Genomic DNA, 17,101 nt, shown 5'->3' with positions numbered 1-17,101 from the left:
TTCCTCAGTGATGCAATACAATGTACATATAAACAGACAAAAATACCACTGCTGTCTGTTACATACACTCACATAGATTATCTCTTGGTAAATGAATTATACATCACACCCAGCTATTGTAAGACTATCACCAGATGCATCAAGGAGGCTTATTTTAACTATATAAAATTAACTATAATGCTTAGAACTCATTGCATTTAATTATCATATATATCCCTTTATTTCAGCTAAAAGCATCTGTTAATCATAATTGGGCCAGCTATTCTTTTAGCCAATAAAACTATACTTCAAGCTGTCTCTATTAATATAGAAGCCCTTTCTAAATCTTCCTATTAAATTGTAATGCATATATTTCTAGTCACTGCTGTACATAATTTAATTTCTCCAATCTCCAGATAGTCCACTTTATTTTCTTGTCTGTATTCCATCTAATTTATCCAATAATTTTCTTGTGATGCTGAAGAACTGTAACAAGTGGGAACTGAGTCACAGTGACCCAGGCCTCAGCTCGGCTTTGCCTACTGTGAGGAGAGGCAGAGGCAAACCAACACAATGGAGATAATAAAGTTTAAAATTTAAGGTTAAGGAAAAAACCAGAAATTTGTCAGGAACAATATTTTATATTATATTATTACTCTATTATTTATATTATATTAAAATCCAGTACTCGCTTAGGAAAATAATAAAACCTAAGTTACCACCACAATAAAAGACGTTTTTCAATACCACGCTGTGTCACCCCAAGAGGTAATCAACTCCTCCTCTCCCTGGCTGCAAAGTCCTGCTTCACCCCAGGTGTCCCACCTTCACCGTTCTCCAACTTATGATGCTACTTTGCTTCAACTCTGTGATGACCACACCTAGGGTTGCCAACCCTCCCAGAATCTAAATTGATCTCCTAACTACTGAAACCAATCTGGTGGCTACTGAAACCAAACTGGTAGATTTTAATAGGCCGCTAAAAGTCTGGTTGGCAGCACAATGGGGATAAGGCAGGCTCCCTACCTGCCATGGCTCTGCACGGTTCCCGGAAGCATTCGGCACGTCCCTCTGGCTCCTAGGTGTAGGGGCAGCCAGGCAGCTCTGCGCACTGTACGCTGCCGACTCAGCAGCTCACATTGGCCGGGAACCGGAGGGGGGCCTGCAGGCAAGGGCAGCGCGCAGAGCTGCCTGGCCACCCCCGAGCCTAGGAGCCGGAAATGCCAGTTGCTTCCAGGAGCCACCCGAGGTAAGCACCGCCCAGCCGGAGCCCACAACGCGAACTATTTCCCACACCCCAACCCTCTGCCCCAGCCCTGAGCCCTCTCCTGCACCCAAACTCCCTCCCATAGCCCTGACCCTGCATCCCCTTCTGCACCCCAACCCCCTGCCCCAGGCTCAGTCCAGAGCCCCCTCCCACTCTCCGAACCCCTCGGCCCCATCCCACAATCCCTCCTGCACCCCAATCCCCTGCCCCAGCCCGGTGAAAGTGAGTGAGGGTGGGGGAGAGTGAGCGTCGGAGGGAGAGGGGTGGAGTCGGCAGGGCCTTGGGGAAGAGGCAGGGAAGGGTCCGCTGAAAGGGTGTTTGGGTGAGGAGGAGCATGTGGTTTGGACATCCCTTAGGGGAGGATCTATTAATAGAGAATCTCTATGTCCTAGTGAGGACGAGAGGCTGGAAAACAATAAAATACAGGCAGGGCCTGATCAGAAACAATCAAATAAAAAAGAGTCCCATTCAATTACATCGTGTAATGGCAGACAGCTAAAAGGAGACAAGTTTTTAAAATGCTTATATACCAATGCTATTCTAAATAATAAAATGGGTGAACTAGAGTGCCTCATATTCAATGAGGATATTGACATAATGGGCATCACAGAAACTTGGTGGAATAACGGTAAATCAATGGGATACAGTAATACAGTGGTTCCCAAACTTTAACAGCCCGGGAACCCCTTTCACTAAATTGTGAAATCTTGTGAACCCTCTCCTAAAAATGAATATTTCCAGGGATTTAAGTTTAAATTTCCTCCGCACTCTGCACTCCATGGGGCTCCTGCTGCTGGACCCCATTGACCGCCCCAGCCAACTGAGCTCCGGCTGCACATCCCGCTGACCGCCAGGGCTCGGGCTGCCAGCCCCAACTGCCAGGCCCCGCTCTCCCTGGGGCTCGGGCTGTCTGCCCTGCAACCAGTTCCCATCTGCTGCCTCCAGTGCCCGGGGTTCTCTGGCCGCCATTAGTGACATTTTTCTGGTGAACCCCCTGTACCGTTCTGCGAACCCTCAGGGGTTTGCAAACTCCAGTTTGGGAACCACTGCAGTAACACCAGGGTACAAAATATATCGGAAGGACAGAACAGGTCATGCTGGTGGGGGTGCTTTCATTACATGTGAAAGAAAGCGTAGAATCAAATGAAGTAAAAATCGTAAATGAATCAAACTGTACCACAGAATCTCTATGGATAGAAATTCCATGCTCTAATAATAAGAATATAGCAGTAGGGATATATTACCGACCATCTGACGAGGATGGGGATAGTGATTGTGAAATGCTCAGGGAGATTAGAGAGGCTATTAAAATAAAAAACTCAATAATAATAATGGGGAGATTTCAATTATCCCCATATTGACTAGGTACATGTCACCTCAAGACAGGATGCAGAGATAAAGTTTCTTGACACCTTAAATGACTGCTTTTTGGAGCAGCTGGTCCTGGAACCCACCAGAGGACAAGCAATTCTTGATTTAGTCCTAAGTGGAGCACGGGATCTGGTCCAGGAGGTGAATATAGTTGGACCGCTTGGTAATAGTGACCATAATATAATTAGATTTAATATCCCTGTGGCAGGAAAAACACCACAGCGACCCAACACTGTAGCATTTAATTTCAGAAAGGGGAACTACACAAAAATGAGCTCAACTTAAATGTATACCCCAAATTAAAAAACATAGTAAGAGAACCAAAAAAGAGCTACCGTAGCTAAACAACAAAGTAAAAGAAGCAATGAGAGGCAAAAAGGCATCCTTTAAAAAGTGGACGTTAAATCCCAGTGAGAAAAATAGAAAGGAGCATAAACACTGGCAAGTGAAACGTAAAAATACAATTAGGAAGGCCAAAAAAGAATTTGAGGAACAATTAGCCAAAGACTCAAAAAGTAATAGCACATTTTTTTAAGTACATCAGAAGCAGGAACCCTGCTAAACAACCAGTGAGGCCACTGGACGATCGAGGTGCTAAAGAAGCACTCAAGGACGATAAGGCCATTGCGGAGAAACTAAATGAATTATTTGCATCTTTAAGGCTGAGGATGCGAGGGAGATTCCCAAACCTGAGCCATTCCTTTTAGGTGACAGAGCTGAGGAACTGTCCCAGGTTGAGGTATCATTAGAGGAGGTTTTGGAACAAACTGATAAATTAAACAGCAATAAGTCACCAGGACCAGATGGTATTCACCCAAGAGTTCTGAAGGAACTCAAAAGTGAAATTACAGAACTACTAACTGTAGTCTGTAACCTATCATTTAAATCAGCTTCTGTACCAGATGGCTGGAGGATAGCTAATGTGACGCCAATTTTTAAAAAGGGCTCCAGAAGTGATCCCGGCAATTATAGGCCTGTAAGCCTGACTTCAGTACAGGGCAAACTGGTTGAAACTATAATAAAGAACAATATTGTCCGCCATATAGATGAACATAATTTGTTGAGGAAGAGTCAACATGGTTTTAGTAAGGAGAAAATCGTGCCTCACCAATCTACTAGAATTCTTTGAGGGGGTCAACAAGCATGTGGACCAAGGGGATCCAGTGGATATAGTGTACTTAGATTTTCAGAAAGCCTTTGACAAGGTCCCTCACCAAAGGCTCTTAAGCAAAGTAAGCTACCACGAGATAAAAGGGAAGGTGCTCTCATAGATTGGTAACTGGTTAAAAGACAGGAAACAAAGGGTAAGGTATAAATGGCCAATTTTCAGAATGGAGAGAGGTAAATAGTGGTGTCCCTCAGGGGTCTATTCTGGGACCAGTCCTATTCAACATATTCATAAATGATCTGGAAAAAGGGGTAAACAGTGAGGTAGCAAAATTTGCAGATGATACAAAATAACTAAAGATAGTTAAGACCCAGGCAGACTGTGAAAAGCTACAAAAGCATTTCTCAAAACTAGGTGACTGGGCAACAAAATGGCAGATGAAATTTAATGTTGATAAATGTAAAGTAATGCACATTGGAAAGCATAATCCCAACTATACATATAAAATGATGGGGTCTAAATTAGCTGTTACCACTCAAGAAAGAGATCTTGGAGTCATTATGGATAGTTCTCTGAAACCATCCACTCAATGTTCAGCGGCAGTCAAAAAAGAGAACAGAATGCTGGGAATAATTAAGAAGGGGATAGAAAATAGGACAGAAAATATCATGTTGCCTCTATATAAATCCATGGTATGCCCACACCTTGAATACTGTGTGCAGATGTGATCATCCCATCTCAAAAAAGATATACTGGAATTGGAAAAGGTTCAGAAAAGGGCAACAAAAATTATTAGGGGTATGGAACGGCTTCCATATGAGGAGGATTAATAAGACTGGGACTTTCCAGCTTGGAAAAGAGACAGCTAAGGGGAGATATGATCGATATAAAATCATGACTGGTGTAGAGAAAGTAGATAAGGAAATGTTTACTGCTTCTCATAACACAAGAACTAGGGGTCACCAAATGAAATTAATTGGCAGCAGGTTTAAAATAAAGAAAAGGAAGTATTTCTTCACACAATGCACAGTCAACCTATGGAACTCCTTGCCAGAGGATGTTGTGAAGGTCAATACCATAACTGGGTTCAAAAAAGAACTAGATAAATTCATGGAGGATAGGTCCATCAATGGCCATTAGCCAGGATGGGCAGGAATGGTGTCCCTAGCTTCTGTTTGCCAGAAGCTTGGAATGAGCGACAGGGGATGGATCACTTGATGATTACCTGTTCTTTTCATTCCCTCTGGGGCACCTGGCACTGGCCACTGTCGGAAGACAGGATACTGGGCTAGATGGACCTTTGGTCTGACCCGGTAGGGCCATTCTTATGTTCTTATGTTTTTGTGCGATTAGACAGTTGGCAACCCTAACCACACTTCTTTCCAGCCCTTTCTTAGGGCTTGATCCGAAGACTCCTTTCCATCCGCAAACAACAGCTCCTCACCCAGAGGGCCACACTTATTCCCCAGACACCCAAACTGTATTCCCTCTGTCAACGTCCTAATGGTCCACATCACCGGTCATATGCTCTGTGCTTTGCACATGGCCTTTCATGGTCCAGCTTCCTCAGCAAAATCCATTTTTACCCAATGCTGCATCTTATCACCTCCATTTTTATGAACCACCTTCCAACTGCTCATTCGGGCAGATTCTGAGCCCCCCTTTTCTCTGGTTGTCTCTTCCCCCAGGACAGCATTCTGAACTGCTGCACCAGAGCTAGGCCAGGGTTACTACAAATGTACCAAAGAAACTGGGAGCCATTTTCTTTCTCAACTCTCCAAAATAAATCAATTTTTTTTAATGATTTCTGTCAAAGTGGTGCTCTCTTTCTATGGGCACAGGATGGCTCAGGGGATTGGTAATTACACAAGGAATCTTTCCTCTCTAGGAAGTGTGAATATGTCCAATGCTAGTATGAACTTAAAGTCATTACCATCAGACGGCTGTTTGGTAATTATGTGAAAAACAGTGTGTCCACATCACAACCTACACTGTCAGAACTGGTGCTTATTGGCAGTCTTATTAACAGCCTAAGTAGAGAAGCCATGGGCTGAATGGAGGCTTAACCTACATCTAGAGATGGTCCCTCTAGACCAGGATAGAAGCTTGCGGATTAGGCTCTGCAAGTACCCGTGCCATATCTGTTCTGTGGATAAATTCTGGACTTTAATCATCAGGGATGTCAAATGATATCTTTCAACAAAACTAAATGAAAGAGATAGGGGAACAAACAACTAACTTAACTTTCTTTAGCTAATCATAACACTGCTATTTTACACTAGTTATATTCTAAATAAACTAAGCATTCCTTTTGCTATCTCCATAGTGGCTACCATTATTCATTACGATAACCTGTCCAGCTACAGAAGAAAGCCTTTTCCATAGGTAATAAAAATACTGAAGATTCAAAAATCCAGCAACCTTCTCCTCTTTCTCTGATTTGCCTGATTCAAACAGCTCATGTGATCCCAACTCTATTTCCCAACCTTCCATTGCTCTCATTGACCAACACAGTATACATCAGTCATACCTAGTGATGTAAGTCAAGGACTAGGAGCTCGGAATCTCCTGAATTCTATTCCTAACTTTAATAATAAGTCTGTCCATGACCTTAGGGCAGTTACTTACAGCCAAATCCTGTAGTTTTTACTCAAGAACTCCCACTGAAGTCAATGGAAGTAAGGATTTAGAATTTTGCTCTTACCCCTTCTGCCAATTTCCTCACCTGTATAATGGGTACAAAATATTTATTTACCTATCTCATAGGCTGTTAAGAGGTGTACCTACAGAGGTTAATGTTTGTAAAGTGTTCTGAAGATGAAAAAAAGCCAAATAGTACTATCCTTATGCCACTGGATATTAGGAGCCCAATCCCATATTCCTCACATAGACAAGTCTCACAAGTCAAAGGGAGTTTGGACTGTGTAAAAGATATGGAACCAGACCATCTGTGACTTCATATTTAATGCAGCTTTTGAGTTTATATTACAATACATCATTGATGGGGTTTTAAAAAAAATATTCTTTGTGTTTTTCATGTATAGGCTTCCAAGGAGCTTTAGAGCAACTAGAAAACACCTAAATTTAGGGCCTAAATGTGCAAATCCTTATTCAGTAATCCTTACTCAGCCAAACAGTCCCAGTGCAACAACTGGGGCCCAGGCAAGAAAGGAGTCTTAGGATCAAGCCCTAAGAAAGAAAATACTGACAACATCATTTGCATAGTAACATCCTTTTACATCTTTTCCATGTGTGATATGTTAATCTACAGCGGCAGGAATGCAGTGGGGAATGTGGGCTAGAACACTAAAATTAACACATTCTTTCAAAAGTGGGATGCAGTCTTCAGCATTCACTGTAACAATTGCTTAGAAAAACAGGGAGATGGAAACTCTGTTCAGTGTCTGAAGCAAAGGGCAGCACTCTGTCAACACCATACATCCAAGTACAATAATGCACTTCAGCATCACTGCTTGTTATTGTCTCAAGTCCTGTATTACTTCTCAAGGGAAGGGAATGGGTGGAGGAGTGTTCACTTTATTAACATGTAGTGTGTGGCTTTTGCCACCTCAACTCAAAAATGATGTAGTAGAAACAGAAAACGTAGAAAAAGCCAATGTAAATATTAGAGGCACAGGAGGCTGGAAGACAGCGATCATCAGCGAGAGATTTACTTAGAGAGACGACTTGGAGGAGATATGATAAAAGTATATAAAAAGAAATAACGAGTTGGAGAAGGGCAATATTGTGCTTCCTATTTATCCTCTAAATAAACAAACAATAATGAGGGAATGCAATGAATTTTTTTTAAATATTTTATCTATTTAACATTTACTGTTTTAAGAAACATATATAATCTGTGGAATGCACTACCGTATGTTAAACTAAGTAATTTTTGTGACAGATGAGTGACCTAGGAAGCATGGAAACTCCAAAAAGTTATTAGATTCAGATGTGCCAGATGCTAGCCGCTGGGATTAATAATACACTTTTGTATCTGTAAATGTTATAGGTATCTTTATGAACTATGGACAGTATTCTAACTCCATGGGGGAAGGTTACTGAGCTTCACCCAGGAAATAAAATCAATGGGACGTGATTATTGCAGATCCTGAGACAGGTAAACAACTTCAGAGAAGTACCATCCTATGCAGTTAATTGCATATACTAGTTCAGACTGAATTCAAGATACCCAGGAGACAAGAAATAGCTGAGAGGACCCTCATTTTGATTTAAAAAATGTCATGAGTTTGTAACCAAGAGGGCAAAATCCTGCCGGAAGGGTTTGAAGGACTAGAACCTGCCAGGGTCTCATTGTAGAAGATAAAAAGAAAAGGAGTACTTGTGGCACCTTAGAGACGAACCAATTTATTTGAGCATAAGCTTTCGTGAGCTACAGCTCACTTCATCGGATGCATACTGTGGAAAATACAGTATGCATCTGATGAAGTGAGCTGTAGCTCACGAAAGCTTATTCTCAAATAAATTGGTTCGTCTCTAAGGTGCCACAAGTACTCCTTTTCTTTTTGCGAATACAGACTAACACGGCTGTTACTCTGAAACCTGTCATTGTAGAAGATAGTAAACTTAGTATGCATGTACACTCTTTATTGTTTTATTTTATATTAAATGTTACTGTCCTAAAATAAATGTATTGTGCTCTGTAAAAGCTGGCTGGTCACTAGCAACCCTGACATTGCCCCTGAGAGAGAGCAAAGGGCAGGTGCTGGTCCCTGGTGAATTGCTAGGAGACCGCAAACAAACTGCTGATCTGAAGGGAGACGGATGCAGGTCCCCGCCCACAGAGAGGTGATGGCTAAAGGCTTGAGACCTAAAGCAGTAGCTGTTAGCAGACCATAGAGAGGGCAAAAATTCAGTTAACCTGGAGTTATGACAATTTTAATAGAGAGACAAGTAGGGTGAGGTAATAGCTTTTATTGGACCAACTTCTGCTGGTGAGGCCTTGTCTACACTACACAGTTTTGTCGACAAAACAGTGGATGCATGCACACTGCGATGCGACTTTTGGCGGCAAAAATGCCCTGTTTTGGCGATGAAATAAAACCACCCTGATGAGAGACAGAAGGCTTTTGGTGCAAAATGTCTGTTGACAAAGTGCCAGCGTAGAGACCACGCTTGATTTTATTGCTTTAATTGGCCTCCAGGAGGTGTTCCACAATGCCCATCTGGTCAGAAGTTTGAATTCCACTGCCCTGCACCAGGTAAACAACTATCCACCCCTCCCCCTTAGAAGCCCCGGGAATTTTTGAAATTCCATTTCCTGTTTGCTCGGCATGGAGAGGTCTCATCGCATCTTCCCAGGTGACCATTGCAGCTTATCACAGCAAACACTCTCCCGCTTGGACCACTGTGGAGCTGCTGAAGCTGCTCAGTATATGGGGCTGTGCAGTGTAGGAATTTTGATACCTACAGGCAGATTTCTCGAGGCTTGTGTGAAAAGGGCTGTGATCGGGATGCGCAGCAGTGCAGAGTGAAGATAAAGGAGCTGAGGCAGGCGTACCATAAGGCGAGGGAGGCAAATCATCGCTCCGGTGCTGCACCTAAGACCTGCCAGTTCTATAAGGAGCTGGATGCTATACTCAGTGGCGACCCCACCTCCTCCACCAAGAGCCCCGTGGATACTTCAGCAGGCCTGAAAGCGGCAGAAAGAGGACCTAAACCAGAGGACTAAGTCATTGATGAAGAGGTGGGGTTAGAATGACGATGTGGAGCTCCTGGCGGGGTCACCCGGTGGGAAAGGCAGCCAAGAACTGTTCACCACTCCAGAGGTGTCTAGCCAGTCTCAGCAGTTGCTCTCTGGCGAGCAAGAAGCAGGAGAGGAGATGTCTGGTAAGCGGCTGCAGTTTGTGTAGTGCAGAGGTGGGTTCAGGGTATAGAAATGTACACGGCTGGCTGTGTTTCTGTATGCTAGACATTCCCCGGTACAGCTAATAAGTACAGCAGAACAAGGTGTTGATGCACGCCAAGATCTCACCGGAATCCTCCAGAGAGATCTCAGGAAAGTTTCCTGGAGGTACTTGGTAATCCTCTGCCGAAGGTTCCTTGGCAGAGCTGCTTTGTTCTTTCCCCCGTTGTAGGAAACATCCCGCGCCATTCAGCAATCACTTGTGCAGGAACCAAAGCAGCACACAGTGTTGGGTAAAATCTGTTTCTGACCTGTTTTATGTAATGTCCATCTTGGAGTTGTAAAAGGACAGCTAAGCCTCCATCTTGGATACCCTTCTCCTCAGATGATTTAGTGCCCTTTCAGCCTTTTTCAAATCAAGGAGGGGAAAGGTCAGGGCAGTTAGACTCATGTGACAGCCATAATCTGCCTAACAAATGCAGGTTATTTAGTGAGTAGCACGCCTGTCATTCAGGGCTGTCCATCTGAGTGACAGCCAGTGTCCCACACACTTCAGCTAGCTGCGAGGAGCCCCAGAGGGACTAGGACTCATAGTGTAAGCGGGGGAATAGTCCCACTCTTGTGGGGAACTTTCCTGGCTTCTGCACTACCAAGGTGAAGAGAGCTAGCGAAAGGGTCTGAGTCCTTGCTCCCACTTCCTTTACCCAATGGCCTCACTGCCCTTGAGGGACTCGACCCCCAACCCTGCTGTGGTCACCTAGGACAGGGGCTAGGGTGTCCCCACTCCGGGGTACTCTCTCTGCCCTGGGCACTTCTCTGACCCACTGACCATTACATACAAGTTAAAGCAAATGCAAGTTATTTAATCAACAATTAATTTTAAAAAGAATAAGGAAAAATGGGAAAGGTTAAAGGAAACACATCAACCCGCTCTGTGGCAGGGAACATCACAAACAGTGTCTCTGGAATGTCAGGGCAGTTCACTGTCTGTTCCTTGTAAGTCCCAGGCCTTCTTCTCAGGACCTGGCTGTGCTGTAGGGATGCTGTGGGTTGGAAACTTGCTCTGGTGGCGGCCACACGCTCTCAGGCTCTAAGTGGTAGGACCCTTCTTCCCAGTGTCGCCCGCACCCTGTCGGGGTTATGATCCAAGCCTGGCCTGCAGAGCCTCTCGGCTGAGGTGTCTCCCTGTGGTGGGCCCGCTGCCCAGGGTCCCCCTCGCTCTCCCCAGCTGCTCACCGCACCCAGCTCCAGACTGCTCCAGCCCCAGCTCCACCACTCTGTCTCAGCACTGCTGCCGCTCTGCCTCCAGCTCCCTGGGATGCTTCTTTGACCCCTCTGCCTCTGGTTGCTGCAGTTCTGCTCCCAGGACAGGGCTGCTCTGCAGGCTGTTTCTGTGACTCTGCTCCCAGCACTGACCTGCTTCCTGGGCTGCTTTTCTGGCCCCTCTGGCTCTGGTTGCTGCAGCTCTGCTCCCAGGGCAAGTCTGCTCTCTCTGGGCTGTGCCTCTGGCTTTGGGGCTGCAGCTCTGCTCCTAGGACAGGGTCTGCTCTCTGTGGGCTGCTTTTCTGGTCTGGTCTGGATCTGGCACAGCTCTGCTCCCCAGCTTAGTTTGGGCCCCTGCTTTCTCCTTAGCTCGGCCCCACTCTGTCTGACCCAGGCAATTCCAGCTCACACGGAGGACGGGACCTCCCTGGCCTCCTGACTCCCTGATTAGCCTGCCCACCCGATCATTCAGGCTGACCTGGAGCATTGGCCTCTCCCCATTGTTCCTGGGGGCGGTCAGTCTCAGGGTCCTGATTCCCCATCGACCCTTCCCCCTTTTTAGTACTGGGAGCTAGCAACTAAAACACCCGCACTGAATGTTAGTAAGGGGGCAACAGTCCCCTTACAATAGGACTTTGGATTCTTGGTCTCTATTAACATACTTGCACTCAACTGCTACACACTATTAGTGAGCGCATACTTGCACTGGACTACAAGGTCAAGCAGAGACTGCGTGGGCAAGCACTGAAGACCTATCTGAGGGAGAAGATCTGCCCAAGAGGGAGACCACCTGCCCAAAGGACCTGTCCAGAGGGAGAAAAATACCCAGTTCCTGAGTTCCTGTTTGGTGTCCAGCGCCCCTGATTTTCACCACTGTCCCTGTCGGTATCCTGAATTTTTGTCATTGTGTCCCTGTCTTCAGGATATGGTATTGTAACGAGTGTGTCTTGCTTATGTTGTTTGTTGTCTGAAGGGGGTCCTTGTCTAGTTTACAGACTAGTGGCATAATAAATATTTGTGATTTACATCTTATTCTACCTCTGTCTTAATAAATCACCCGATGATAGATGCGGAAGGGGGTGGGATCTGCAGAAAGCCCATCTTCTGATTTGTGTAGACCACAGTTAAACTGTTTTGGGCTAACAACAGGGGAGCAGCATAGGGACCATGGTGGAAGCCACAGCATGTAGTAGATGTACCCTCGCTTCCCTGCTTACCCTCAGCAGTGAGATATCTATTATAATGACCCCCTGCTGTGGAAAAGTGTGGAAGAATTTTAGAATTTTTCCCCTAATCAGGTGCACCGCAACCCTTGCAGAGTGCTCTTTTCCATCATGTAGTGCCCCCTCCCCTCCCCCAACCCAGCCAACACTCACCATGCTTTGGGTGTTGGCTGAGATGTGTGCTTGCCAAGGGTCAATGAGAAAGCGATGTTATGTTACCAGAGGTGTATTTTACTGAAATGTTTCAATACCGTGTGTGAACTTAACTATCATGCTCCTGTGCATTGTTCTTTGTGCTTCAGCAGATGTGGCCTTGCAGAACACCCTACACACATTGGCCAAGTGTCTCCGCCAGATAAGAAAGTGCCCAAGACCAAGCAAAGAAGACACGTTCGGGGAGGTACTGAACTTCTCCAATGAAGAGAAAAGGGAACTCAAGGAGTGGAGGGAAGCCGAAAGGCAGGACAGAAAAGAAAATCAGGCGTTTGTTAAGGACACTACTGAGCGGATGATTAAAGTAATGGAGGAGCAAATGCAGATGCTCCAAACTGAGCAGATGCATGCCTGCCCTCCCCTGCAGCAGATTCAAAACTCTTTTCTGTGCCACCCCCCCAAACACCGCCCACACAGTCCTTTCCGCTTTCTGGGACTTCTCAGTTTCCCCTTCACTCCACCCCTTTGGACAATTTTCAAAAGGATAGCTGGACCTACACACCGCTCTGAAAGTTTGCCCTTCCCTGGTACCTCCTTTCCCACCAAGCCTCTTTTGTGTGCGTGCATGTTATTTCCTGTGCATGTTGTTTCTTGTGTGTAAGTGTGGGTGTTGTTTCTTGTGCAATAAAAGCGAAGTTTTTGAACAGTAACTCATCTTTATTTGTTTCCTACGAATTGAGATAGCAGGCACTGCCAATACATATGCAGGCAGTTTAATCATTTGCTTACTGGAATCTAAGGCCCCAAATGTCACCACTGCTTCCTAGGAAAACTACATGTAATATGCCATTGCAGCACCGATCACAGAGATAGACATTACTGGTTCTCATTTTCAAAGTGTTGCCTCAAGGCCTCCCTGATTCAAATTGCCCCCCTCTGATAGCCCTGGTATCTGGCTGCTCAAAATATGCAGCCAAACGGTCTGCCTCAACACTCCACCCCTGAGCAAACCTTTCACAAAGATTATGCAATGTACAACACACAGCTATGACCATGGGAATATTATCCTCATTGAGGTCTAACCTGCTATAAAGGCATTGTCACTGTGCCTTTAATCTGCCAAAGGCACATTCCACTGTCATCTGGCACCTACTCAGACTGTTGTTGAACCACTCGTTACTGCTGTGCAGGTTTTCCATGTAAGGTTTCATGAGCATGACTGTAAGGGGTACGCCGGGTCTCCCAGGATCACTATGGGCATTTCAACGTTTCCCCCTGTAATCTTCTGGTCTGGAGAGAAAGTCCCCACTTGTAGCTTTCTATACAGGCTGGTGTTCCTGAAGATGTGTGCATCATGTACATTCCTGACCATCCCGCGTTGATATCAGTGAAATGCCCAGTGATCCACAAGCACCTACAACACCATGGAGAATTACCCCTTCCTATTGGTGTACTCTGTCACAAGGTGGTCTGGTGCCAAAATTGGAATGTGTGCGCCATCTATCATCCCTCCACAGTTAGGGAAACCCATTTCTGCAAAGCTGTCCACTATTTCATACACACATTTCTCAGAGTCATGGTCCTTCGTAGCAAGATGCGACTAACTGCCCTGCACACTTGCATTAACGCAGCCCCAACAGTCGACTTCCCAACTCCAAATTGATTTGCGACTGACCAGTAGCAGTCTGAAGTTGCCAGCTTCCACACAGTGATTGACACGTGCTTCTCTACCAAAAAGGCAGCTCTCATTCTGGTGTCCTTGTGCCGCAGGGTTGGGGTGAGCTCAGCACACAATTCCAGGAAAGTGGCTTTCTGCATCCAAAAGTTCTGTAGTCATTGCTCGACATCCCAGATCTGCATGATGATACAATCCCACCATTCAGTGCTTGTTTCCCGAGCCCAAAAGCAACGGTCCACTGTCTGCAGCTGTTCCATGAATGCCAAAAGCAATCTAAAGTTGCTCCTTTCCATATCACACAGCTATGTCAGACAACTCGGAGTTTCTTCAGTTAGAACTTTGTGATTAACTGCACTGCCATCCATGATGTTTTAATGACAATTATCAGCACTGCGGGTTCCATCCCTTCCCACAAAGATGCTGGGGGCACAGCAAACAAGGGCCATTGAAATATGCTGCGAAAGAAAGCCAGAAGCCCATGGAATGCTGGGACAGAAAACAATGCATCATGGGACATTGAGCCTGGTCCCAAGATGCACCACGATCCACTCTGTCTTCCCACAAGATCTAGCAACAGAAGGTATCGAGCTGGACTGTGGGATAGTCCACAGATGTCCCAACTGTGGGCGTGCTCTGCCGACAGAGGGAACAAGCATGAACATGCAATACCAATTTTTATTATAGTGCTTTTTGAGTGTCGACTTGACTTGTCGACAAAACTCTGTAGTGTAGACAAAGCCTGAAAGAGCCATCTTTCAAGCTCCAGATATGTTCTTCAGTCCTGTGGAGATTGGAAGCTTGTCTCTTTCACTAGCAGAAGTTGGTCCAATAAAAGATATTACCTAACCCATCTTGTCCCTCTCATAGTCTGGGACCAACACAGCTACAACAACATTGCAAACAACAATTTTACTAGTTTAACAAGGATTAGAAATTTAAATATGAGTAAGAAGAACATCTGAAGTAACAGCAATGTTTCCCACAGCGTGTGATACACCTCCTATAAAGTTGCAATGAACTATCTGGATAAGGTGGAGAACAGACAGACCTCTCAATTGTTAATCAGGTTTCAGCTTTCATTTTAAAAAGTTTCCAGATGTTATGGTTGAAAGTAAACATTCAAAATGTGAAAAAAGTGTATCCAAATCAGTGATTTCTGCCTGAGATTGGCGAGAGCTTGAAGCAATAGTTCTGAGGTGTGAAATGACCCATTCATTTCAGTGGGTGTGCCCTCAGATGCCAATGACAACATCTTAAATGTCACCACTGTTAACTATATCACTGCTCATTAAACCATGTAAGAAAGGAAAGGAAATATCATCATCTTATGAAGATCTACACCAGCATTTCCCCAAGTGTGGGTGGGGAAGGAATGCAGTGACATATAAATTAAGATAGGTTGCCATTTAATAACACAGGGCAGAGCTGTTGGGGAGCGACTGGTTTCATTTTCCTTAAGTGTGGATTCAGCTTTCTAAAGTTTGGGAAAATGGTGAGATGCTGAGTTACAGCATATTAGAGAGAGAGAGATGGACTTGCAATCTTTGTGTTTCAGAATATAAACCAAATATTGGCCAAAATCAGGAAGGAATTTCCCCTCACATTATATAGCATTGTGGAATTAAGCACATTAAGGCCATTTTAACTCTTCATCCAAAGCATTTCTCTGACAGTGACCAGAGAGACTGATGGATCATTGATTCATTATGGCATAAGAAACCACTACATTCTTTCTAGTGACTGAAGGATATGGAAAACAAGAAACTGACAATCAGATTTAAGAAAGAGAGTAGCAGCAGTATCTCAGATGAAAGCAACAGTAGTAACCGAAAAGTTTCACACTCCTCCTATTCTTTATATTTACAGGGTTTGGAGGAATTACTGGAATAATTATGCCTTTGGTGAGAGGAGTACCAAAAACTTCCCACAAAAAAAATAACGGTATAAGTATCTACATTTGTTAAATATTATAGGCCACAAATGCAAAAACAGATATTATGCATATACTTTATATACAAAGTATGTGCCAGTGAGCACAAACAGACTTATGCGCCTGCATATTTTGCATACACGAGCAAAACAGGCAAATGTATGTGCAAGTGAGTGCTTGCATGAGTAACACCATATTTCCTGCACACAATTACCAGTTTGTAGCCACAAATCAGTATTTTGTACATACTATTTAAGGCACTGACGTTTGAAAAGGAAGCCTCAAATCTATATGAGAAAGTAACATTAGCCAGTGGGAGAATTTATATGCTTACATTTAAGCAACTGCATAAGTGTTTGCAGAATCAGGACCTAATGGAGATGATATAAATGAAAGTCAACAGGAGAAAATACAATTCTCAAGTCCATTAAGTGTCCTGGAAACTATGATGCACTATATGATTTTTTTTTTTTTTTTAGTATGTGTGAGTATATCTAAACTTTACCCAGCTGGGATGAAAATGTAATTCATTTATCATAATTACCCTGGGCCTGATTCTGATTTCCATTTGCTCTATTGTAAATCATGAGTAACTTCGCGGAATTCAATGGAGTCACTCTCGATTTACACCAGTGAAATGAATATGAGAATATGGCTTTTTTCCTGAGAATGAAGACATTCAATTGTGACCAGATTTCACTTTCATTTCAAAAAGCTGACAGTTCTTTTCTAAGCTGAGGCCAACAGATTGGTTTCTATTGTGAACATGAGCCAAGAAATACTACATTTAATGAACCATTCCACCTGCTTCCTTTGGCAGACACACTAACATTTTTTAATGCCTTGACCAGGTTTAGATTTCTTTTTAAAACAGATATTAAGAATATTTATATGTGAAACATATTCAGAAGAAATACCATACATTTGGTCTTTCAAAAGACAGAATATTATATTTAAAAAGTAATGCATTATCTTTGTTTCTTAAATGTACTGAAAAAATGATAGCCGATATGCACTTACTTTGGCAGTCGTTTCTTTAATGGACATGCTGAGTGACTGTTCTTTTTCCTGAAGGCTAGAAGGATTAAAAGAAAAGAAAAATGTTGATCTTCTTTACTAATCATGGTATGTTACACAATATATGTTTTCATAAATAAGTACACAAAGGCTTTAAGATGATTCTTCCAAGCACAGAGGACCAATGTCAGGATAAAAATCTTATTTCTCTAAAATCTTCATTTAGTCTCTGTTACTAACAACACT

The 17,101-nt window shown here is 44.0% G+C and overlaps 1 protein-coding gene across 4 annotated transcripts in view; it reads right to left on the bottom strand.

The window, feature by feature from the left end:
- DISC1 (DISC1 scaffold protein) overlaps positions 1 to 17,101 on the bottom strand; it is a 357,679-nt gene that overhangs the window by 195,354 nt on the left and 145,224 nt on the right. For all 4 annotated transcript variants that reach the window (XR_012638870.1, XM_074948838.1, XM_074948839.1 and 1 more), the window contains exon 7: positions 16,859 to 16,913. Coding sequence is in view for 3 of the 4 variants with exons in the window: in XM_074948838.1 (XP_074804939.1) it covers positions 16,859 to 16,913 (55 nt within the window). In the remaining variant the exon portion in view is untranslated. The remainder of the gene's footprint in view (positions 1 to 16,858; positions 16,914 to 17,101) is intronic.

Source organism: Natator depressus, chromosome 3 (genome assembly GCF_965152275.1).
Source record: "Natator depressus isolate rNatDep1 chromosome 3, rNatDep2.hap1, whole genome shotgun sequence".
In the NCBI taxonomy this organism is placed as follows: Eukaryota; Metazoa; Chordata; order Testudines; family Cheloniidae; genus Natator; species Natator depressus.
This window is presented reverse-complemented; position numbering and strand designations above follow the sequence as displayed.